The sequence below is a fragment of the Leptosomus discolor genome, chromosome 18 (assembly GCF_034619465.1).
Source record: "Leptosomus discolor isolate bLepDis1 chromosome 18, bLepDis1.hap2, whole genome shotgun sequence".
Taxonomy (NCBI): Eukaryota; Metazoa; Chordata; class Aves; order Leptosomiformes; family Leptosomidae; genus Leptosomus; species Leptosomus discolor.
The window spans coordinates 8,632,447-8,656,402 of record NC_141408.1 but is presented as its reverse complement, the minus strand read 5'-3'; the positions used below and the strand labels follow the sequence as shown (position 1 = coordinate 8,656,402).

Below are 23,956 nucleotides of genomic sequence, written 5' to 3'. Positions count from 1 at the left end.
TGTCTTTACGGTTTTTGGGGGTTTTTTTAACAAAAATTATCTTGATGGTAATTATACTGGTTCAAAGAAAAGCAGCATTTTAGCACTCAAGTGTTATTAAAGTGAAAGGCTGGAAGTTTCCACAAACAGTTCCATTCTGTGGGTATGAAGTAACTGCAGCACGTGTTGCTGCTGGCTGGTGCCGGATCACCTGCCATGTGCCCAGACCGCACTGCCTCAAGGCAAGTAACTGGAAGCTCCTTTGACGTCGAGCTCACCACGAGCTACAGCGGTGGATGGGCACGGTGCCCGTGTGGCGGCTCCCGGTGGGGACACAAGGCCCTGCTGTCCCCCGCCACGGGAGCCGCTTTCCAAGGAGACGAGGCTGGTTCTGGTGGCACGGCAGTGACCCGGCACCGTCCCTCAGAGCACTGCCCTGCCCCGGGCCTCTGCCGAGCTGAAAACCTGCGCCGTGCCAGACTTCCCTCGCCGATGACGTGCTGTGTGCCCACACCGCCTCACCGCTCCTGGATCGCCGCAGAGCGCTGCCGCGGGGGCGTCCCTTGCAGCCCCGCTCCCTCTCGCTGTGCCCCTGCACGCCCCGGTTCCCGCCGGCACCGGCCGCGCCCGAAGCGCCGGTGACGACCGCGCCGTGACCGCCTCCCCGCCGCGATGACGCCTGCTTCGCTCTGCCCGCCGCGGGGCGGGGCAGCGCATGCGCGGGGGCCGGGACGCCACCGCTTCCGGCGTTGGCGGAGCGGGGCCATGCCGCTGCCGGCCGGGCTGCCCGGAGGGGCGGTGGGAGGCGGCATGGCGGCGGTGGGGCCCATGAGCCTGCGGGAGCTGCTGCTGACCGCCACGGCTGCCGCCGAGGGGGGCGGTGCGGCGGCGGGGCCCGGCGATGAGGAGGTGTGCGTGGTGGGCATCTTCGGGAAGACGGCGCTGCAGCTGTACTCGGAGAAGGCGGCCCTGGTGAGCACCGTGTGCGACCGGCAGGTCTTCCCCCTCTTCGAGCAGGAGGACCCCGAGCTGGCGGACGGTGCCCCGGGGCAGGAGGGCGATCCGGCGGCCAAGGACTACAACCAGCTGCAGGCCTACTACTGCCAGGAGAGCAGGGTGCTGTACCTGGTGCTCACCTCCATCTGCGACACGCCGCAGCTGCTGCGGGCCTGCGGGGACCTGGCGGCGGCCGAGAGCCGGGAGACAGGGCCCGGCCACCCCTCCGGTGGTCCGGCCCCTCTGCCTCACGCCGAGGCCCACGAGTTCTGGAAGCACCAGGAGAAGCTGCACTGCCTGAGCCTTCTCTACCTTTTCTCCGTCTGCCACATCCTGCTGCTGGTGCACCCCACCTGCTCCTTCGACATCACCTACGACCGTGTCTTCAGGGCGCTGGACGGGCTGCGGCAGAAGGTCCTGCCCTCGCTGAAGGCTGCCATCAAAGACTGCCCGGTCGGCAAGGAGTGGAAGCTCAACTGCAGGCCATGCCCTCCGCGCCTCCTCTTCCTCTTCCAGCTCAACGGGGCCTTGAAGGTGGATCCCCCCCCAGGGAGGGGCCAGGACCCCTGCAGTCACCTGGAAAAGCCACCCCCCAAGAAGCATTCCCCCAAGAGGAGGTTGCAGCATGCTCTGGAGGATCAGATTTACCGCATCTTCCGCAAGAGCAGGGTGTTAACCAACCAGAGCATCAACTGCTTGTTCACCGTGCCTGCTAACCAGGCTTTCGTGTACATTGTGGCCGGTGGGCCCCAGGACGGAGATGACCCAGTGGCCATGCTTCTTGACCAACTCAGGAGCAACTGCACTATGAGAGAGACTGACTCGCTGCTGGCTCCCACCCTGTCGGGACCCAGGAGGTATCAGATGATGCGGCACGGCAGGCAGCAGCTGTCCTTCCATGCAGAGAGCAGCAGCAGCAGCTCCAGCTCCTCTGGGCAGCTTGTGGACTGCACCCTCAAGGAGTTCCTGTGGCAGCATGTGGAGCTGGTGCTCAGCAAGAAGGGCTTCGATGACAGCGTGGGGAGGAACCCGCAGCCCTCTCACTTTGAGCTCCCAACCTACCAGAAGTGGGTTGCTGCAGCTTTAAAACTGTATGAAGTGACCATTGAAGGCAAAGATGATGACCCAACCTCTCTCACTGGCGAACTGAGCTCAAAAATCATGGGCAGCATCAAAGTCTTGGAAGGCTATTTAGATATAGACACCAAGTTTTCAGAAAACCGTTGCCAGAAAGCTCTCCCCATGGCCCACAGTGCCTATCAATCCAACCTGCCCCACAACTACACCATGACGGTCCATAAGAACCAACTGGCACAGGCCTTGCGTGTGTACAGCCAGCATGCCCGCGGCCCGGCCTTTCATAAGTACGCCATGCAGCTTAACGAGGACTGCTACAAGTTTTGGAGCAACGGGCACCAGCTCTGTGAAGAGCGGAGTTTAACTGACCAGCACTGCGTGCATAAGTTTCATCTGCTCCCAAAAGCAGGTAAAGCAGATCACTTGTAATTGGGTTTCGTGGTTTAATTTTGTATCCGCTTTAAAATGTTTGTCTTAGGTTGAAAACGCCGACTCTTGGGTGTTTATGGAAGATGAAAGCTTGGCAGCTTTGAAGGTTCATCTTTGTACAGTGGGATTAATTATAGCAGAGCTGTTGTGCAGGTTTCCTTTATGTTGAGTAATGTTTAGGAGCAAGTCCGCTGTTAGTAGTAAATCTAATTTTAGTAGTAACTCTTATTCCATCTTGCTAATTAGAAGCGTTACACTGGAGTCCTAACAATAGAGGTGTAACAGAACAGAAGTTCTCTGGGAAGCATAAGTGCCTCCCCCCGTTTTTTTAGATTGCTTGATTGATGTCAGTCAAGGAATAGAAACTGTCCAAGGTACGTGTATTGCAGGCAGAACTATTTATGCCTTTTAGGAAGAGGTTGTAAAAATGAAGAAGATGCAGTTTAGTGGTATAACCAGCACCGTAACTTTGTATTAGAAGTGGGAAGGGGAGGAGCTGCTTGACAAACTGGCATTGCTGGCAAATAATTTTGCATAAGTATATAGCAAGGAGGAAGCAGTGGATGAAGGGAATTAAAGAATCTCTAGAAATGGTGAGCAATTTCTATAGGGTTTGATTGATTTTTGCTTTTAGGGGAAAAGCCAGAAGCAGACAGAAATCCTCCAATTCTGTACCACAACAGCCGGGCTCGTTCCACTGGTGCCTGTAACTGTGGAAGGAAACAAGCTCCTCGTGATGACCCCTTTGATATCAAAGCAGCTAATTATGACTTTTACCAGGTAACTCTTAGATCTCTATTTTTGCTTCAAGCAGTGCTTTTGCTTCATCAACAAAGTCTGTATTCTGAAGTGACTACAGATAAGTTTCCTCTGAATGCTATCAACTTGTAAATGTTGCTTGGGGAAGATATTTCTGGGAATGGAAATTGTTTGCACAACGGACCTGCCTGCTCTGCTTAGCCCAGTCTTCATCAGAGCATGTGTTGGTTCATGTGAGTTTTAAATCCATCGTGTCTGTGGGCTGTATTCCCATCGCTGCTTTGGTCCTCACGTAGCGTGAACCTGTTGAATCTTAATTGTAGCTGATGTATGTTATGACTCTGAACTCCCTCATCTCAGAAGTGGAAGGTGGGAAGTTAACCGTGTTTTCTTTCTCATAGCTGCTGGAAGAAAAATGCTGTGGGAAACTGGAGCACATCAACTTTCCCATATTTCAGCCAAGCACACCTGATCCGGCACCTGCTCGGGATGAGTCATCACCTGCTCCTCCAGAAGGCGAGATTGAGAAGCTTAAGGAAAAAGAACCTCAGACTCAGGGAGAAAGCACAGGCCTGAGCTTAGCCCTCAGCCTGGGTCAGTCAACGGGCAGCCTGGGCACTTACCCGCCTGATGCCCAGGGTGGAGGGGACAACGCAGAAAGTCATGGGCAGAGTGGGGACTCCAAAAGTGAGAAAAGGCCAAGCCTGGTGGATCGCCAGGCGTCCACTGTCGAGTACCTCCCTGGGATGCTCCATTCTAATTGCCCCAAAGGCCTTCTGCCCAAATTCTCAAGTTGGTCACTGGTTAAGCTGGGGCCTGCTAAAGCTTATAACTTCCACACAGGCTTAGATCAACAAGGCTTTATCCCAGGAACAAACTATTTAATGCCGTGGGACATTGTCATCAGGACGAGAACTGAAGATGAAGGAGACTTGGATACCAATTCCTGGCCTGCACCTAACAAGGCTGTTCCTGGGAAAAGAAGCTCGGTTGTGATGGGAAGAGGAAGACGGAGAGATGACATAGCTCGAGCTTTTGTAGGATTTGAATATGAAGACGCACGTGGTAGGAGGTTCATGTGTTCAGGGCCCGATAAGGTCATGAAAGTGATGGGAGGGGGCCCAAAGGAATCTGCTATCAAAGCCCTCAATTCTGACATGCCGCTGTATATCCTCTCGTCGACTCAGGGACGAGGACTCAAGCCACATTACGCTCAGTTCATGAGACTCTTCGTGGTGGTTCCTGATGCTCCGCTGCAGATCACGTTAACACCTCAGGTAAGGAATGGAAGAGGCACCCTGGTAGCTGCAGAGACAGGGTTCGGTGTTGGAACGTTAATTGCAGGACCGGAAGGCACAAGGGTGATGGGCAAAGGGTGTCAGAGGGATGCTACAAGAAACTCTTTCCAGTTCAAACCAACTTCACTCAAGTTCTCTAAGGCAGTAGTCGCCGAAAGTTTTTATAAACATTTGTGGTTTGTTTTTGTTCTAAAACTTCGAGATTGGCTTATGCCAGCTTTATACTTGGTATAAAGTAAGTCTTAAAAAATACTTTATCAAGGATGAATTAATAGCATTCCGTACTGTAATAATTGCTTCTTTTGAGAAGGATAACAAGTGAGTAATGACTGCATAAGAATGAATTTCTCATTTTAAATGTCATAGAGAAGAGCAGTGACTCATTGCTGAGACCAATTATTATTATTTGTTACCTTTTGCATTTAGGAGGTGAAAAAGTGTTGGATTTTTTATTGGAGATTTTTTCCTGTTTTCAACCGTGTATTTAAAAAAATGGAGAAAAAGCTCCATTTACACTTTCTTACTTTTTAAGACAGTAAAATGTGAGCAAGCCTATCTTCCCTCAACTACTGCTATATGAAATACTGCATGCACAGAAGTGCTTATTCCTTGTTAGACTATGGCAAGAATATTGGTGGGTTTTGTATCCTAGTGTCACTGATTAACAACAGTTAGCACAAAATGCATCTGGGGGGGCAGATTTGGGACGTTTTGTAACCCTTTGAGCTGTTTGGGAAGTGCCACAAGATCCTTAATACTGAATCACAAGACAGTGGAGTCAGCTTCTTTTATGGGACACCTTCAGCTACTCAGGTGTGAACCTGCTTTGTTTTAGAAGTTAAAGGGAGAATACTGACTGAAGCCTGACACCAACACCAAAATTTCAATGCATTTTGCAATTTACTGTGTTACTGTTCCAAATGGAGGCAAGAATTGAAGGTTCAGTTTGTGCTGACACTTACTTTGCTCTTCATTCCCAGCTTACATTTGTATCGCAGCTTTTGACTCCTAAGGGTGTCTTTTTATTTGGAATATTCATTATGCTATGTGCTGTGCGTTCCACACATCGGTTCCTTGTGTGAATAAGACTTTCTGAATCTTTTGATTCAAATTATACAAGAGTCCCTATTAGATATTGCTGAAATCCTTGAAAATTCACGTTGGTTTAAAGGGAGGCTAATAGCTCAGGGCTGTCTGCTGCAGTGTTGAAATCTGCTGCTAATGCGTCATTTAGCTCGAGAGGCGAATGGCTTGTGCTTGTATTGTGGGTCTCTTTGGTAGGACATAATCTGCAGTCTTAAATTCAGCATCTGCACCGTGATAAAATTGGAAAATTATGGATGTCTCGCGATAACGGCACAGTGGTTTCCTGGAATGTGCTCAAGTGGATAAGAACATAGTTGTAGGCAAGACTTACGAGACTTCCTTGGATTCAGTTTGCTTTTAAGTTTTGGGTTTTGTTGTTTTATTCTAATGATGTTTGTTTATCTCCTTATATTTCCTTTTGATTTCAGGTTCAACCAGGGCCACCACCTTGTCCTGTGTTTTACCCTGAGAAGCAGGAAATCACCCTTCCCTCTGATGGACTGTGGGTGCTTAGGTTTCCTTACGCATATGTGACAGAACGTGGGCCCTGCTTTCCTCCCAAAGAAAGCCAGCAACTAATGAGTTACAAAGTTCTCCGAGGAATACTGAAAGCGATTACACAATAAGAAATGTTCTGGTAGATTCATTTTGGTTTGAAAAGACTATCTTCAAATAATGGATTTTGATTCATGTCTGTTACCCACAGCTCTCACTGTGATCTAGTGAAGCCCGCTGTATTTCACTGGAACGCAGTCAGGTTGAAAGTAAGGTCCGATGTCAAAGCAGAGAAAGGAACCTGAGACATGACAATTCTCCGTTTATTAGATTTTCATATGTAAAAAATAAAAGCTGGTTATCACGATATACTGAGCCTGTATTACTAGGTGTTTTGATAATAGTGCTTTTCCCTATCATATCTTTCTACATACATCTTTAGGAATATTAAAAATTGGCATTGCCTGAAATAGTTTCCTTTGTCGTATTGAGGCAATGATGGGCAGAATCTTTTCTCTTTTTCTAAACAAGCTATTTGTATGCAAACAATAGATGCTTTCAATGTAGTGATGTGAGAAATCGTTTGTCTTTGATCTTATTTTTAAAAAGAAAAGGCGTCACAGTTCTGATTTGTATTAACACCATGCCAGAAACTGGCTCAATCAGATTGAAATATTTTACTGTATTTGTGTTCATAGGTCAGATTTTGTTAAAAGGCAAGCTTTATTTCATATTTTGCAATGACAGATCTCTCTGGAAACTAAACCTGCTGGTCAATTTGTGGAAAATGTAGAGCCCTATGAGCTTGTTCATTATACGCAACTGCAGCTTAAGTGTCAGTAGAGCTTGGCTTGTAGCCATTACACAGACTTCTGGTTGCTAAAAGGATGGGTTTAGCCCAGTTTGAATCTCAAATTGAGGGAGTTTGTGTAATTATACTACACTTTCCAAAAGATGTGCTACATGATGTACTGAAAGGTGGCTTAAATCCTGAGAGCTTCCCACATGGCGGCTGTTGCAGTAAATCAGCTTCTAAATTTTTTTTGCGGGAAGATGTGATAGTAGCAGTATGCTGAGACCTAATTTAATTTCTAGAATATTTGTTTTTAATTAGCATGCATACAAAATCTAATTTGCCAATTTGTTATAATACAGTAATTATACCGCTGACTGTGGAGCTGAGACCTGGTTTCTGTTTGGCGTACGGTATCTCTGATCAGGGTGTGGAAAACACCTCCCTCTGTCTGTGAGGAAGACAGCATCTCCCTCTGCGCGCCTTAATGAATTTAGATTTACCAAGCACTTACCCGAGTGCAATCAATAAAATGAAAAGCACTATGGAGAGCAGTTATGTCCGAGAGACGCGGCCGTGATCCGGGGAAAGCGAAACGGGAAATTAAAGTGTATAATTGGAAATCGCTCGCAGTATTTGTTAACTATAAAAAAAGCAAGCCGTGACGGGCGGGCGACGGCATGAGAGCCCGGCCCAGCTCCCGCCGCCTCAGCGCCGCGGCCGAGCCCCTCTCTGAGGGGACCCTGCCTCACGGCCGAGCCCTTGGCGGGAAGGGCGGGGGTCCCTCTGCGCCTGCGCACTCTCCCCGGCTCGGGGGCGGGGGGGGGGAGGCGGTGCGGCTGCGCGGCCGCAGTGGCAGCGGCTCCCGCAGCGCCTCCGCCTCGCTGGGAGCCGGCTGCGGGCCGGGCCGGAGGTGGGACGGGCCGGGTCGGGCCGGGCGGGGAGCGGTGTAGCCGGCGAGAGGCGCAGGATGTCGGCGACGCTCTACCTGCTCTCCACGCTGGGCGGATACGTCCTCACCTCGGCGCTTTTCCTCAAGTGTCCGGGGCTGCTCCACCGGCCCAAGCGGCAGCGCTTCCGCTGCCGGCACATCTCCCACCGCGGCGGTGAGTGAGGGGGTGCGGGGGGGAGGGGGGCGCTCCCTGCCCGCCGCGGCTCTGGCAGCGCCGCTTCCCGCTCTTCCCCCAGGCGGGGGAAGGTTGCGGCCGCCCGCCGCTCTTGAGGGCTGCAGCCCTGCGCGGGTCCCGGCGCGGAGGGGCTCCGCTGGCCCCCGCGGGGCGATGCCCTCCCGCTCCCGCAGGACGCTTCTCTCCCGGAGCCCTGGTACGGGCGGGCGCTGCCGGAGCCCTGTCGGGAGGGTCTTGAGGGGCTGCTTCGCGATGCCTGTCGCTCGCAGCGGGCTCCCTTTAAACCTTCCTCCCGCAACCTAATTTTAGGTGCCACCTGCTGACCAGTGCTTGATTTCAAAGCTGAATTAATCTCCGAACTCAAAACGCGTCAGCCGAAATCAGCTTGTTTTACATGGGTCACGATGGTTTTCCTCTCAAACGTATATATTTTTTCTTCCTAATGGTTCTATATTATGGTATTTCTCTTCCTAAGGAGAGAGGTGGCTGACTGTCGCTTAGATCAGGTACAAAAGATCAGTCATCTTGCCTCTTAACTGCCTGTTTGCTTTGCTTTCTGCTTTCAGAAGAAATGCAGTTTGCTGTGACTGTTCTTGCTCTCCTTGGTGTTGGAGAGAGCTAATAGCTCAGTGCCGTGGTAAAACCGATCCCATTTTGGGAGTCTTGTCCCCTCTGTACACCTTGTGCCAAGGCCTTTGTGGGTAGGCTGGTTGCTTCTATCTAAAATAGCGAAAAGATTTTTTTTTTTTTAAAGTTTCTTCTACCTTTTCTGAAGTATTGGGAGGGAAAAAATACAGCAAATTGTATTTTCCTGTTCTTTGAAGATCAGTTGCGCACTCTTCCCTGCTGCCTCATTCAATTTGTGAAAATAGCCAGTGTTCTAGTAAATATTTTTCCTGAAATTCTATGGGGCAGATATGTCAGATGCTGGGTTTAATGAGTTTTCAGTGTCTGTCTAGTGCCAGTTTATGCAGTGTTTGATCGCAGTTCTCGCCAGTGGTCCTTAACAACTGCTACTGCCTTGAATTACTAAAATACAAAAAACTAGACCTAGTCTCTTACAGATTTTATTACTTGCATTTCTTTCATTTAGTTTATACGATGGATTAAGGTTCTTTGTAACTAGAGTCCTAAGCGTAGCCTAAAATGCACGTTTTGGTTTGGAAAGTGTGTATGAGCTGTTTCTTGGTAGGTATGTATTTTACTTCAACAAACAAAGGTTCTCAGTTTTGTTTGTTACCTCTTTGTTAACTTGTGAGCTGTTAAAAACTTGCGTATGACTTTGTTGGAACTTGGTAGGATCTCCTTAATTTTCTTTTGTTCTCACTCCTTTGCAGTGACCTTGGTTAAGATGCACAGCCCAAAGCCTAGAATGCAAGTGTTTTGGCCGGTAGCACTAAGCAGCAGAACAACAGGAAGGCTTTACTTACTGGGAGGATTGTTCATTAGGTGTTCAGAGAGAGAGTCCACAGACTTTGCATTGTTCTGTGTCCACATGTATACTGTGAAAGGCAGCTATGGTAGAAGTATGATGCTTAAACAACATCTCAGCAGCTTTTTGCTCATCGAATGCTATGAGACTGAAGATCATTTACTCTTTACTCTCTAGTATTTACCTTCTCACTTAAATTCCTGTGGGACTTAAGTTCTTGTCATGCTGTAGCTTTAGACTCAGTGTCAGGTTCCCTATTGCATTACTCCTGTTAACTTCAGAGATCAAGATAACACTTAACTTGTTCGGCTTTTCCCTCTCTGAGGTGAAGCCTTCTGTGTAAAGTTTTTTTAAGTCTGTGCGTTTTGATTTCGCTTCTTTCTTCATGCAGGCATTTTCTTACCTCCATTTATAGCTCATCAGTGGAAGCATGCCTGCGTTATTTCTTCACTTTTTCATAGTTTTAAGATTGGTCATTTCTGGGATCAATAATTAAGTCTTTATATTCTGTGCTAGAGTCTTCTGTCAATGCCAGCTGTGTGGACTGGATTGCAGGGTCTTTGAGGCAGGTAGCATGATAGCTTTTACAGAATCACATAATAGTTGAGATTGGAAAGCACCTCTAGAGATCATCTCGTCTGACTGGAGCAGGGGCAACTAGAGCAAGTCGATCAGGACCTTGTCCAGTTCTAGGTTGTGAATACATCCGAGGACGGAGGCTCCACAGCCTCTCCAGGCAGCTTGTTCTAGAGTTTGATCACTCTTAAAATAAAAAAGTTTTTTTTTCTTATGTTGAAATACAGGAAACACAGTTTATAAATTTGTTCCTGCTGCCTCTTGTCCTTTCCCTGGGCACCATTGAGAAGAGTTTCACTCGGTCTTCCTCACTGTCTCCCATCTGGTATTTATACATGTTGGTAAGATCTTCCTGAGCCTCACTTCCCCAGGCTAAACAATTCCAGCACCCTCAGTCTCTCATTGTATGCAAGAATCTCATATCCCTTAATTTTCATAGCCCTTCTCTGTCTTCTACTTTGGAGCCCAGAACTGGACACAGCACTCCAGGTGTGGTTTCACCAGTGCTGAGTAGAGGGGAACAATCGCCTCCCTTGACCTGCTGGTAGCGTTCTTGTTAACAGGCTCCTTTGCTTATATTGGGGGGAAAAACCCCAAACAACAGAATTTCTATGCGTCATCTGCTTGAGCCAGTGCTTGACATTGACTCCCTCTTGTCCCCTGGTGGTGCTTTGAAAGTTGGAGCATGCAATTGTAATGTTTTGGCTCACAGGATGCTGAAGTGTGGTGGGGAAGGTAATTTCTGCGTGGGAAATGCAACAACACAAATGGACAATACATGAATCTGGAGGTGTGTTTCAGTGAATGTCAGAAGCCCTTCAGTCAGTCCAGCCTTTTCATTTTTAGGAAGGGAAAATGATTTAGTACATCAAATTGCTTGCTTGTCAGAGTTCCTTTTTCTGAGTGTGGTTTGTGAAAGCCATATTGCTGACTTAGAATTCCTGTTTCAGCAGATCTCTCGACTCCTTTCCTCATTTCCCCAAAACCACAAGTCAGGCATTTTGTTACCAGCTGTTTTGACTCTCCATACCTACCTCCCTGACATGTGACTTGTTAGATAAGTCACTTAAGAGTTTTATTTTTGGAAATTTCTGCCCAGAGTGTCAGGATACTCTTGTTTTGTTCACAAATAGAAGACTGACTCAGGTGTTTTTCCCCTCTCTTACCGTTGAGGATGCATGGGCTGTATTGTCACAGTTGATAAGTTATCTGAAACATCAGTTTTTATTGCAGTTAACTTATAACTAATGATGCAGGTCCTGTGCAGGTTTTTGCCATCTGTTAGGCAATCATCAGAAGGACACGATGAGATTCACATGCTCTCCTCTATCCCTCTGTCACTTTTGCCCCTCAGCCTATTCCTATTTCTGCAATCACATTCCATAAAATATTGGTGAATGTCTGATCACAGAAGCTGCTGTGGCTTTACTGTATTGGTTTGTGTTAAACCATGCAGATTTTGTCATTACAATTCCAAGTCAGTTAAGTCTTCAATTTTGTAATCTTACCAATGGCAGCTAACCTAGTAACACCAATTTTTAATTGCTGGTTGCACATGCGTGAATTGCATTGCTTTGATTAAGTAACTAAACATGGACTTAGGTAAGTATGTACTGGTGAGGCCTTGTTAACAGGCAAGGCTTTAATTGGAGCTTTTATAATTGCTATTTACAAAGTCTGTCATTCATCGCTGTCAGAGTAGTTAAAATTTGCATAGATATCCTCATCAGTACAGGTATCTTCCTGAAGTTGTTTTGTTTCTCGGTATGTAATACTGCCTATTTTCTGAGGGAGGGAGAAGGCACAACCATTTTCAGTCCCTAACCAGGCTGATTTTCAAAGATTTTTCTGTAGAGAATGGTGGATTAAGAGTTGCAGAGTTTGCTCCTGCCTGAGAGAAAATTTAATTTGCTTGTCCTTTCATTTCTTAACTGGAGTTGATGTGTGTTTCATTCTTTGCATATGAGACCTCCCTTTGGCAGCAGCACAAACCTTCATTGACAGATTTGTGCTGTTTTGGGAAGTATCCTTGCACTGAAAAAAGAGATTGTCACCTCTTTGAGCATCAACTGGGTTATGCATTTAGGGAATATCAGTTTTAGAGAGTCTTGGGTGTTTTTTTTCTTGCTTTGTTTTGTTGGGTTTTTCCCGCTAGTTACCGCTCCTCTTATTACTCCTCCCACTAACTCTGAGGTAGACTTTTTGTATCTACTGTTCCTATTCCTGTGGAGCATATTGTCATAGCCAAATACAACACCTTTAAAGAAAAACAGGACACCCAACCTCTGGTAAAATAAACACTTTGATTTGTATATTCAAAGCGTTATACAAATCCAAGATAACAGTCTGTTGTGGTTTTTTTTTTGTCTTTTTTAAAATTGTTTTACCTTGTGAAAGTCCTGTCTCTTGGGTCTCCCCAGCAGGTTAGCAGCAACAGGGGTTTCTGACTCTAGCTTCATACTCATTCCTCCAAAATATGTAAAATTTTAAATACTTTTTTTTTTTTTTTTTTTTTTTTTTAGTATTTCCACTGGGATTGAGGGGAGGAAAAGGGTTTTGTACATGTTTTAGTTTTTGTTATTTTTGTAGGTGCTGGAGAGAACCTGGAAAACACGATGGCAGCCTTTCACCAGTGAGTACAAATGGAACCAGTAATGCCTAAATTAATGGTGTTCTTGTTGTCTTTAGTGAGTGAAGCAATCAAAAAAGATTGGACTTCCATCAGTTGTCTGGGGTGCAGCATCCTGTTTCTGAAAGTCATCTCTCATTTGGATGACCTGTGGATTGCTAAACATCGCTCCAATTAAAACAAGAAGGAATTGGGATACCACAAACTATGACTTGTTCACAATAACGTGGTAGACTGGCAATTGGAAATAAAACTGCTGAGGCCCGATTCCTCCTGTGTTAGCTAATGAAACATGAAGCAATGCTGCTTCCATGTTTTATGGTGATTACTTCCATTAATTTATGTATCATTTTAAAGCTGTTTTTTGTAATTAATATCACGCACTGTTTCTTCTAGATACCGTTTGAGAAACATCGGTGTGTTTCAGATCATAGCCCTTGCCACTCTGCTAATCAGCATACAAGGCTGGCTTTCAGGAAGTTAAATCTGTGGCTGCTGTTATGGCTGTAAGCAGTTCGCTTAGACATTCCATGGTTTCATGGTATTCGGTGCCCTCCTCTACACAGAAGGTCAATAGTTTGTCCTCTGGAGTTATTGTGACTGAAATCCTAATGTTCACTAACTTGTAATTTACCATCTGTACAGCTATTAAAAATGTGGGTTTTTTCCCTTCGTACACATACCTCATTGGCACAATGTGCGAAAGCCTCTTATCGAGGGGTTTAAAATGGAGTTGGTACTGGAAAGCCTTTCGAGCCTCCAGCATTTCAGTAGTGAATTCTAACACTGTTCTCAAAGGCGTTTGAAAAAGCAGCATATCAAAATCTCTGGCTGCCAATGAGAAGTTACTAAATTATGTAGGGTTCTCTTTGGATTTTGGGGGTTTTTTGATTTGCTTTGTGCTAAGTAGCCTCATCAGTTTGCACATTTCCTGACAGACTGAGGAGTGCCAGCTTTCCCAACCAAACAGCGCTATTGAAAGTACTGCAGTATTTTCTATCTCCATGGAAGCTTAGCATAGTTTTGTGGGGTTTTTTCCCTGCTGGCCTGCCTTTTTTTAAGTCTGCCACCACGCTTTCTGGAAAGTGCTGCTTTTTTCTAACTGTTCTTAATTCTCGTTTAGTATCCTACAGGTTTTATATGTATAGGGCTACACGATAACCTATTTTTATTTCCTTCCAAGAAGTAAGGCATAGTACTTAGAGCAAAGACTGTGCTAGGAGTCAAATAATGTTTTGTGGTAATACATTTGTCTGACTCTCTTCTGGCCGTTTTAATTATTTTACAAGTATAGTGTAACACATGCATTGAGGTCTACTTTTTGAACTCATCACAACTGACAGTAGCAAAGTTCAGTTACTTGGTTTCAGTTTGTCTTGGTTGAATAATAAAAGCATATTACTTTGCAGAAAGCAGAGTCAGAGCAATTACTTTGCATTAGGCAGTAGAAAGTCTTCTGTCTTCCTCTGTGAAGGGGTAAAGGCTTTGTCCTTCCCATCTACTCATTCCCATCTCCACTGGTAGGCTAGCAAAAGAAATTGGGTAGAAAATTGGTTATCTGCATGAGGAAAAATGATCCAGATTGGCTCAGACGGCTGGTGTGAACTGATCGTTTCATAATCCATTGGATTTTGCACGAGGCTAAATAGGGTGTGCCTGCAAGAGCTGTTCCTGCTGGTTTGGGCAGGCAGGCATGTTTGACTATTGATGTAGTTGAATCCAAAAGAGAATGCTTGTCTGCAGCGTAAGACCTGCCCCCGTGTTTTTGCCTTGTTGACAGCAATGTAAGTATTGGCAAGCAAATAGTTTTGTTTATGCTGTTTACGCTTTAACAGTGATTGCAGAATATTCAATACTGTTGCATGATAATTATTCTAATAATATATAACAAAGTGTATGAGGGGAGGAGGCTTTATTGGTAGTTCCAAGTTCTATACTAGCTTAACTTACAAAGATTCTGGAAAGCAATTATAAGGTTTTTATACCAAAGACAATATTTTTTTTTTTTGGTTTTGCATGGTAAAATGCCTAATAGATTTTTTGGGCTGTAATCATGTTATACTGTATTTAAATGCTTCTGTGATGGTTTTAGATTTTAAAATAACTGATTTTTAGCTGAAAGAGACACTTGTATTGTCTTAAAGTATCTGGCATAAAAGATGTCGTAAGAATTTAATTACCAGTTTAATTGTCCCTAATACAGCCTTGTACTTTAGTATTGTTTTGCTAAGTAAACTCTCCAGATATTTTCTCATTGTATTTCCTTTTATTTTATGAGCATATTTGGTTTAGAGAGAAAACTTTAAACACTGTAATTACAGCAATAAAAGTACATGGTCAATTTAGTATTTATAAACATTATACATTGTGCTACCTTAGGCCTTGCCTAATGGAATTTCATTTCCAAGGTAAAGCTTTTCTTATATATTTTCTGGTATGTCCTTTTACTTGAAAACAGTTGGAGTTAAACACAAGCAAAGAGCTCTACCATCCTGATTTGCAGATGTGAGCCTGCTTTACTACTTGAGTCCAGGAGAAGTTGGATCTGAATCCAATACGGTCTTCTGAATCTGGAAAGCATCTGGAGTCTTCTCTGGAGCAGTGTAGTTTTGACGTGTTATTACAGAGCTGCAGAACAAACTGATTTCCAGCTGAAAAAACTCGGCACTTTAGGGAAGCTTATTTGGCAGCAACCTGCTAGTAAGAGCCTGGCAAATTCTCAAATCTGTTAACAAGGAAGGTGGTTGTTCTCCTTTTTCCATGCAGCATCAGTTCTGAATTTCTTAAGCAGTAATATTTCTAATAAATTTTGCTGGTTAAATGATAATACGTGGTACTAGATGGGAATGTCTTTTACGAATTTGGCAAATCTCCTGCAATGTATTTGGAGATGCTTTTCCTCAGGAGGAAAAATTACACAGGACAGGCTATGTATCTTCCATGCATAACAGGATTTTGTTCCTCTCCTAATTCTTAATTAGCGGCACTGGAAAACAGTTAACAAATTGGTTTTAATTTGACAACCCTCTTCTTGATCATTATCCCAGCTGGACCAGAAACTGTGTGAAACACTTACGGGAGTATGTTCTAATTTTTGTTTTGTTGTGTTGTTACATTTGTGAATGTTTATGGCGTGTTTGTACTTCAGCAGTCAGTAAAGCCCTTTTCTTAAGGAGGAGGCTGGTACTGAAGCTGCAGAGCTTTGGGTCACGAATAGACTGTGCTCAGCGACCTTCTGGGTGTGTTCATAGGTGGATAAAAACAGCCCAGTGTTGTGAAGGAAGTGCTCAGACTTCAGGCCAGAACTTTTAGTTAGCCTGCTGGAATGATACCTTCTGAGCATCTTTTCTAATGAAATCAGCAACTCACTTCTCGTTGGAGTAAAGCTTAGTTTTTCTGTTCTGGTGTGAGGTTTCTTGTACTACTTATTTTTCATCAATACTATTACTGTCTCCTTTTTTTTCTACTCCTCCTATGAGTTAAGCTTCTATAGAGTGGATTTGGGGTTGGATTAGAACTTTCTGAAGCAGTGGATTGGAAAAGGAGTAGCTATTTTTCTTTGAAAAATATGACTAGATGTTTTATTGTTGGGGTTTTTTTAAATTTAAAATTAAAACTTTTTCATTAACTTTTTTTTTTTTTTTTTTTTTAAATGGGGTTTTGGTAGCCAAAACCACCAAAAGCCTCAAAGCCCCATTGCTAATTTCCTGGTCCATCCATTCCTGATTAACTTCAGTAAAAAAAAAAAAAGGGGGGGGGACACTTTCACATACTTGTGTTTGTTGTTTATGCTTACCACAAAATTTGTTACTTCCTTAAAAGACCTCACTTCTTCCAGGGGTAAATGTGCAGATACAAAGAAACGACACACTCAAAATTCTGAAACAATACTTTAGAAGTAAGTTTCTCAATACCAAGGTGGTAGGCTGCAATCCACACGTGCGCTGCTTAATTTCTACGGAAGAGGCAGCCAAAGCTCCAAGTTCAAGTTCCGTCTCTGATTCATAATACGCTGTTTATTCTTGCATCAGTTTTTCCCACTGCACAGAGTTGTTTGCTTCTTGCTTTGCAGGAAGGTTGTGAGGATTCGTTGCATCATAAAACATCTGAAGTGCCTCCAGTGGGATTAGTTGAGTTGAATAACATGTATGTGTTAGGTTTGGACCTGTACAGAATACATGTGTGGTTCAAGGCAGACTTCTTTGCTTCCAGTGCGGTTAATATAGGAACAGACATGTTGGAGCTAGATTGTCACCTGACAAAAGATGAGCAGGTGGTTGTGTCCCATGATGAGAACCTGAAGAGATCAACAGGAGTTGATGTCAACATATCCGACCTCAAATACTCTGTAAGTTGAAGAAAAAATGTTAGTGCTAGATAATGTTTTAAAATAGATTTGTAGAGCGGCTGGAGTGGGCAGGAAGGTTGTCTGCATGTGTGTGTGTGTCTGGTATCCAAAATCTGAGGAGAGGATTCATCTTGTCTGTCTAAAAAAGTTAACTAGGCTCCCTGTGTAGGCAAGGGAGAAAAACTGGCACATTTCCAGAGGGTGATTAACTGCCTCCAAAAGTAGGTTGGATGAACAGCTTTCTGGAGGTAGGCCTGTTCTGCCATGCTGATGACAAAGGAAACTTAGTCAACAAGCTCCTCATATGGCAGGTTTTTAATGGGAAAACTGGTAGATGAATCCCCCCTGCATTGACAGCTTTAAAAGCCTGTTTTACAGAACTGTCTTTCCATCTGATATTTAAGTGGAATTCTCAGAATTTTCAGACAGGCATCTGGAAATGTTTTACCTTACTCAGCTACAGGTAACACAAGTCTTAAGCATGCCAAATAGCTCAAGTGAGAATGAACGCAGTGCTTCTAAATCACTTTTTGGGCAAGAAGATTTAAAAACAATATGATTTTTGTCTTCAAAGATAACTCACATGGCTTATGAATTTTTTTTTTTTTTTCTTTATCAAGAAAAGTTGTGATTGTATCCCTGCATTTGAATTAGTGTTCCATTTCCCTTTATTTTTAAGGAACTCCCACCGTATCTCTGCAAGCTGGATGTCACATTTCAGAAAGGTAAGTTTTTGTCTCTTGCTCTTTCACTTTACAGTAACAGTAACTAATTTTCCATTATTGTAGTGTGGCGATTTCTTACTTTGACGAAGAGAGTAGACAAGTGGATTTGCCTCTGTCAGTATCTTGATAAGAGATGTTTTGAAAGGAAAATATAATCCTAGCTTTAGAAACCAAAACTGGGTTTTTTTCGTACCAGTTGGCAGTGACTAAGTTTAAGATGTAAGATATCTTTTTTTCTAAGTAAACATTTTGATTGTTTGCTTGTCTGCTTCCTGCAACTGCTTTCCAGTTCCTTGTGAGCTCTTCAGAGCGTGCTGCTTGAAAGTATGTCGTTTTGAAAAACGAAGAGGAGGCAGCAGAGAGTTTCTTTACAACTCAAATGCCGTTGTGCTGGTGCACTGTGAGCTTGAAGTACTACAAGGTGTCAGATAATACATTTTCAGAAGGGTGAATGAAGAGAGTTGTAGTTACTGCATGTATGACTTAAACGTTCAGTACCAATATTGCTGCAGGAGAGGAGAACTTGGAAAAATATTAACCTGTTTTCTTGTGAAAACTGTGATTTGTGGGACTATAATTTGCATAAAGTATACAGGCTAAAACTGAGAGCCCTTCCACCTAGAAAAGGCTACTGGCGATTATATTGGATGTGTTTGCTCGAGGGGCTTTGTGACTATCTTGTGTAGCCTTTCCATATTTGAATTGTCAAGCAAGCAAATGTTGTGTTAAAGTTTTCTGTTCAAAATTGCAAAATACTTAAAATGCACCAAGATGAGATCCATGACGTGCTATTTTCACACGTATCTTCTGTTTATGTACAAGATGGTGAAAGCCTTCAGTTAATTCCCTAGAGCCACAAGCAGTTTCAGACAATAAAATCTGGGGGTTTTGCCTTCCGTTCCCTTTACTCATTATGCTTCTCCAGTGATTTTTCATAGAAGGAAAAGTTCTTCTCATTTGGTCTCGTTTTATATTAATCTCGTTGCATTTGGTATGTGGTAACTGAACCAGCATTTGCTATTTTGGGATTTTAATGATACCTGCACTCCTACTGTTGCTAAATGTCTGAATTTATGAAGTTCAAAGCTAAACGTGCGATATGCTTAGGGTGTTTTCATTATGGTAGTGAGCTTGGCATAATCAATTACAACTATCTGAGTGAAGTAAACTTTATTTTTCAGTTAAAAAATTTGCTAATTCTGGGAACTATATATTATTTTTAATTTTAAGGTAACAAGTGCTCTGACATTTTGGCTTTTATCTGCAGCATATTAGAAATGGTCACAGCAGTGTCAATGTTCTTTTTTCCCCAGAATGTCACTGTGAGGGAAAAGACAACCGTATTCCGCTCCTGAAAGAGGTGTTTGAGGCATTTCCACAAACTCCTGTCAACATTGACATCAAAATGAACAACAATGTGTTGATCAAAAAGGTATGTGAAAGCCTATGTTGAACTGAGACTGAATGTCGTGTAATGATCTGAAGTGCCAAAAGAAAAGTTTCTTGGAGTTGCTAGCAGTCTGTGACACTAAAATCTGTGGGTTTGGCCTGCTTCATCCTTCACGTATTAGGTCTTGCTCCATGTATGAGGTAATACAGAAGACAGAGAAGTGATTTTGTGCGAACAGCACTTTACTGACCCTTTATCTTTAGCAGTATAGCATCAGCTCCATGTCGAGACATGTTTGTTTTGTACTGCATATGAAGGGCCGTCTTACGGACTGTCGCCTACAAAAGCAGTGATGTCAGCGTAGAGAAGTGCTCATTGCAGAAAAGGAAATCTGCTTTCCGTCAGATACTATTTTGCCATCTAGTTTTCTTAAATTCTCTAGGGGTTTTTGTAGGCGTAATGGTCTCTGCTTTTATCTGTTGACCCGAACACCTGCTTCTTCCCAGTCAAAGCAGCACAGTCGTCCTAAGAAGAACTATCTTTTGTGTGATGATGTAGTTGAAACATAGCAAGTAGTGTCCCAGTTGAATAATTCTGCACACAACTTTCAGTGATTATGTGTTAGGGTTCTGCTTTTTGTATTGCAGGTTTCCGAGCTGGTGAGTCAGTATAAGCGAGAGCATTTGACGGTATGGGGGAACGCCAATTATGAGGTGGTATCAAAGTGTCTTAAGGAGGTAAGAATGGGTCCAGCTAAGGTTCGTTCTTCTTGCCTGCTTGTTACTGTGTGGGGACGAGATGTGATGAGAACTGTTGTGCTTAGATTGTATTCTGCTTACTACACTGTTACAGTAAGTCAGGCACAGTTAACATCTGGATATTCTGCAATAAAATACTCGAGGAATTAAGCTTAATCATATTTTATTCTTGTTATGTAAAATACAGGGTGTTACGATTTTATGCCAGGAACTCTTAGAGCCTGTTTTGCACATCATTAATCTGGCACAAAAGAAATTTTTCTTAGGATTGCTTATTGAGTGTTTCTTTTAATGAAAATAGTGGATGTAGCCACTAGTTGACACAATTATATTGGTATAAAGCTGTTGTACAGCTATAGATTCTGTTCCTTTTTGTGCAGAGGAGTTGTACAATTTAGAATTGAAGTAAAATTGTGCATAGTCCGAGGGAGTTATGCACCTGAGTGAAACTGATCGAGTTGAGAGTACAGATACTGTTCTGATTTATATGTGCAGGACAGCACGCCATTTCCTACCTGAACAGCCGTTATATTTGTTCATTTTCATAGCATCAATGCCCAAATAGTTCGGTTCATAAACCAGCATCTTTAAAAATGTGTTGTGAAGCAGGTTGACATGATACCAAACTGTAACAAGTCCTGTGCTAAAGCACATTTTGTTCTTTGTGGTAACGCTAGTCTAGGAAAAAGTGCTGCGTAGTGTCCTGCAGTCTGGAAAGAGGATGTGGGCAGGTAACAAAAGCAGTACTGTGACCAGTGAAATGTTACTTTTTCAGGTCCCTGTTGCCCCTTCAAATTGCATAGAACTTTTGTTTGGATTCCAGGTTACCAGAAAGAGTAATTCAAATTCAGTGGCAGGCATATCACGAACATTTGGCAGCCTAATCTTTAAGTGCAAGTGCTAAACTTTAAACATACATTGATGAGTACGTTTAATTGCAACAGACTCAACAATCTCCCAAGATAATTGAGCATCTTTCTTTCCTGGTTCCTGCAGAATGCTGACATTCCCATCATCTTCTGTTTGCAACGTGTCCTCCTGCTTCTTGGCCTGTTCTACACTGGTCTGCTGCCATTCATTCCTTTCAAGGAAGAATTCTTAGAAATTCCCATGCCTTCCATCATCCTCAAGTGAGTGAGAGTCTGTCGGTGGGTGCTGCACTGAAATAACAGTAAAGCAAGTGAATGATAATGCCAGTTTGAGCATTGGTTCAGTCGGTGTCCTGGGGCTGAGGATATGGTTTTGTTAGTTTAGGCACTTTTTTTTATATTCCTAAGAGAAAGCTATGCAAGCCTTCTGCTCCTCTGTATTTAACCTGCCTGTAGCCAGCTCTGAGTTACTCAGTAGGGGGGGCCTGTGTATATCAATGTTTCCTGTTTACAGCATCTCCTGTAAATACTGCCTTCATGCAGCTGCCTTTACAGTGCAGCTTGTGCTGATGCCATGTAGATAGTAATATGTAGCAGTGCTGTGCAAATAACTAATTCTTGCACTTCTCTCCCTTTTTCTTGAGAAAAAATTAGTCTGATTAAGGCCAAGAGGCAAGTCAGTAATAGGGTGGATATGAGATTTCATGTGCTCTTTGTTTCTCATACTTTATTCAAAGTGCTGCTGAATACCTCTCTCTGCTGCTTCTCTTAAATGCAGCACGTGTCGCTTGTGTAACCCCATTCTAAGTCACTGTCTTAGGCAGTGAAATTACTGCTCTAATTTGAGAAACTGCAAGGTTAGTTCTTCACGTTCCTTTTGCAGGAACATCTCAAATAATATTTTAATCTGTGCTCTGGTAATTTTTTGTTTCCTCCTCCTCAACAGGCTGAAAGAACCACAGAAGATGACAAGAAGCCAGAAATTTGTCATCTGGCTAGCTGACACGTAAGATTTTAATCCGATTAAATTTTTATTTCTCTTTTGCCTATATATTAACAGTTTGGCTCAAGCAACTGAGACTAGCTATTGCTACAGCTACTTCTTGTTGTCTGGTTTTTTTTTTTTTCAGTTTCTCCTAGCTTTTTTTGTCAGTGCAGCATAAATCACTTTGAAATCTTACATAGGTGTTCCTGTATGTTTTTATTTTTCATACACTGAAACATACTGAGGTGTAGTAATAGTGAGCATGATTCCAATTGAGTGTATTTCATTTCTGTCGTTCAATGTGTTCAGCTAATTAGCATGCAAGTAGATTCAGAATGCGGCTTTCACGTTTCATGGGACACTTTCATTATGTTGTCAGAGGAGAACCTGTTTGGCTTATGGGGAACACTTCAGGTTTTAAGGATATCTGTGCTTCAAAGGAAGCTTAGTCTTGTGCTTTCAGAGGTTGAATGTGGTTGCAATAAGTGTCTTCCGGCTCTTGCTTCTGTGTCTGACGCCTGATAGTTTGATTTCTTGAGTGGTCAGTAGAGTTTTAGGTCTTCTGGTGTGAAAGATAAAATCTCTTCTGAAAGCGAAGAGATTGATTTGTTGAACATGGTACAGGGTACCTGTACAATGAAGGAGGATTCTGCTGGATTTGATCTTTGGAAGAGTTGATACAAATTCCATAGCTAATGCAAATTTCTGAGTATCTATGTTAACCAGTCTTGAGTTGCTTGAACTAAAAGTTTTCTATAATTAGGTTTCTAATCACTTTCTTGTGGAAAACCGTGAATCTCTGGAAAATTTATTACAGAACATCAACAGACATTGAAAATTTCCTATGTACTTCCAAGTTCTTAAATAGTATCTTTCTTCTTTCCACAGATTGCTGATGCGGAAAGCACTTTTTGACCACCTCACTGCTCGGGGCATTCAGGTACAGCGTGACAAAGCTAAAGGAAATGTGCTTTTAACCTGGTGAGAATTTGAACCAGCCAGATATGGCCTTAAGATGGGTTCATGTTCTCCCCAACATGTCCTGTTGTGTTGCTGGGGTTACAAGTTGCTGAGCAGTAGCTTATGCTGTTACATTTGCAGTTCTGTAGTTGCAAAGGAAAAATTATACCCTTGGAAAAAAAGACTCTTTAATTTAAATCCCTTTAAGATTTAGGGGTTTTCCCCATTTCAGACTTAAGCCTACAAAATCAGCTAAATGACTTACCTGTTTTGGGCTTCTCACAAAATAATATTTTGACTTTTGGAAATATCTGAAGTCTAAGGTAATGAAATGGAGTTGGAGGCACCACTAGAAAATGCCCCATTTGGAGGGCGATGGGGAAAGAAGTTGGATATGTTTGTGTGCATGTCTTTGGCATCACAGCATAATTATTTATTATTTTAAATATATGTGGCATCATCTCTGTCACGTGAAACAATTTAGGTCAAAAGTCACCTTTTTTAAAATTTAAGTATTTCCTGTAATAATTTATCTTTCTGTCTCATCTTACAGGTGTATATTTGGGTACTGAATGAAGAGCAAGAGTACAAGAGGGCATTTGATCTGGGAGCAACTGGAGTGATGACAGACTATCCAACAAAACTTAAGGAGTTTTTACACAATTATCCAGCATAAAGGAAGAAAACCAAGGAAGTTCTTGCAGAATAGATTGTGAGCCAAGGATTTTCTTCATTTAAAAACAAAAATTGAGCAGCATACGCAGATCATTTTGTTTGAAAGGTGTAATTGAATGATCTATTACCTTCTTGTTGAGTTGCTACCTAATGTAAAGGTTGTCTATTTATTTTAAAACTTTAATTACATAGTTTACATTTGTAAATAGCTGATTTAGAAACGATGCACCTCACAAATAGCAATGACTAGGAAGAAGGTTGCTGGATACGGTAGCTGTAGATAATAAGTGTTATTTTACCTGTCACAAGTGTTCCTAAGCAGATGTCAGGACATGTCAGTTATTCCAGTTATATTCTAGTGGGCAGAAACTAAAGAGTTTCTGGAAGTGTACCCTGTGCGTATGCATTTCTTGTGTTGCTTTTAGTTTTCAGGTAACTTGTAGGGCAAAAAAGAAAACAACTCACAGGAGAAATAGAAAGCAAAATCCGTGGCTAGCCGGGTAGTTTAGCCAGTGCAGTCTATCAGTAAAGGCGATCACTTTTTAACCAAAAGTAACTCACTTGGTCAGT

The 23,956-nt window shown here is 43.2% G+C and overlaps 2 protein-coding genes across 2 annotated transcripts; both read left to right on the top strand.

Moving 5' to 3' along the window:
- The first annotated feature begins 744 nt into the window (after positions 1-744).
- Positions 745-7,461, top strand: SMG8 (SMG8 nonsense mediated mRNA decay factor). The gene is made up of 4 exons (XM_009946693.2): positions 745-2,461; positions 3,116-3,261; positions 3,642-4,517; positions 6,053-7,461. Exons 1-4 carry the CDS (start codon positions 745-747, stop codon positions 6,248-6,250), a joined length of 2,937 nt encoding a protein of 978 aa, XP_009944995.2. The 3' UTR covers positions 6,251-7,461.
- Positions 7,462-7,882: 421 nt separating this feature from the next.
- Positions 7,883-23,387, top strand: GDPD1 (glycerophosphodiester phosphodiesterase domain containing 1). Its single transcript, XM_086475332.1, has 10 exons — positions 7,883-8,018; positions 12,637-12,679; positions 16,889-17,024; positions 17,704-17,749; positions 19,063-19,181; positions 19,787-19,876; positions 20,894-21,027; positions 21,713-21,772; positions 22,640-22,691; positions 23,265-23,387. The coding sequence occupies exons 1-10, from the start codon at positions 7,883-7,885 to the stop codon at positions 23,385-23,387; spliced, it is 939 nt and encodes a 312-aa protein (XP_086331458.1).
- The last annotated feature ends 569 nt before the right edge of the window (positions 23,388-23,956 follow it).